Source organism: Octopus bimaculoides, unplaced genomic scaffold (genome assembly GCF_001194135.2).
Source record: "Octopus bimaculoides isolate UCB-OBI-ISO-001 unplaced genomic scaffold, ASM119413v2 Scaffold_61862, whole genome shotgun sequence".
NCBI lineage: Eukaryota > Metazoa > Mollusca > Cephalopoda > Octopoda > Octopodidae > Octopus > Octopus bimaculoides.
The window spans coordinates 2,198-2,817 of NW_026353911.1; the positions used below are offsets into that span (position 1 = coordinate 2,198).

General features: G+C 49.8%; 1 protein-coding gene across 1 annotated transcript in view; it reads left to right on the forward strand.

Moving 5' to 3' along the window:
• Window positions 1-187, forward strand: part of LOC106876818 (adhesive plaque matrix protein-like) — a gene marked incomplete at both ends in the record, with an annotated part of 2,296 nt that extends 2,109 nt beyond the window's left edge. The window contains one exon of the mRNA XM_052978275.1: window positions 94-187. Within this exon, the coding sequence (XP_052834235.1) occupies window positions 94-187 (94 nt within the window). The remainder of the gene's footprint in view (window positions 1-93) is intronic.
• Between the last annotated feature and the right edge of the window lie 433 nt (window positions 188-620).

Here is a 620-nt window from a genome sequence, read left to right on the forward strand (position 1 = left end):
GCGAGCAGTAAATCGTCGTTCCCTGCGAGTGAGGAGAGTAAATCGTCGTTTCCTGCGAGTGCGGGGAGTAAATCGTCGTTCCCTGCGTTTGAGAGGCGTATATCGTCGTACCCTGCGAGTGCGGAGAGTAAATTGTCGTTCCCAATGAGTGCGGAGAGTAAATTGCCCATTTCTGCGAGTGCGGAGAGTAAATTGTCCATTTCTGCGAGTGCGGAGAGTAAATTGTTGTTCTCTGCGTGTGCGGAGAGTAAATTGTCGTTCCCTACGAGTGCGGAGAGTAAATTGTCGTTTTCTGCGAGTGCGGAGAGTAAATTGTCGTTCTCTGCGAGTGCGGAGAGTAAATTGTCGTTCTCTGCGAGTGCGGAGAGTAAATTGTCGTTTTCTTCGAGTGCAGAGAGTAAATTGTCGTTCTTTGCGTCTGCGGAGTGTAAATTGTTGGTCCCTGCAAGTGCGGTGAGTAAATTGTCGTTCACTTTGTGTGCGGAGCGAAAATCGTCGTTCCCTGCATGTGCGAACAGTAAATCGTCGTTTCCTGCGAGTGCGGGGACTAAATCTTCGTTCCCTGCGTTTGAGAGGCGTAAATCGTCGTTCCTTGCGAGTGCGGAGAGTAAATTGTCGTT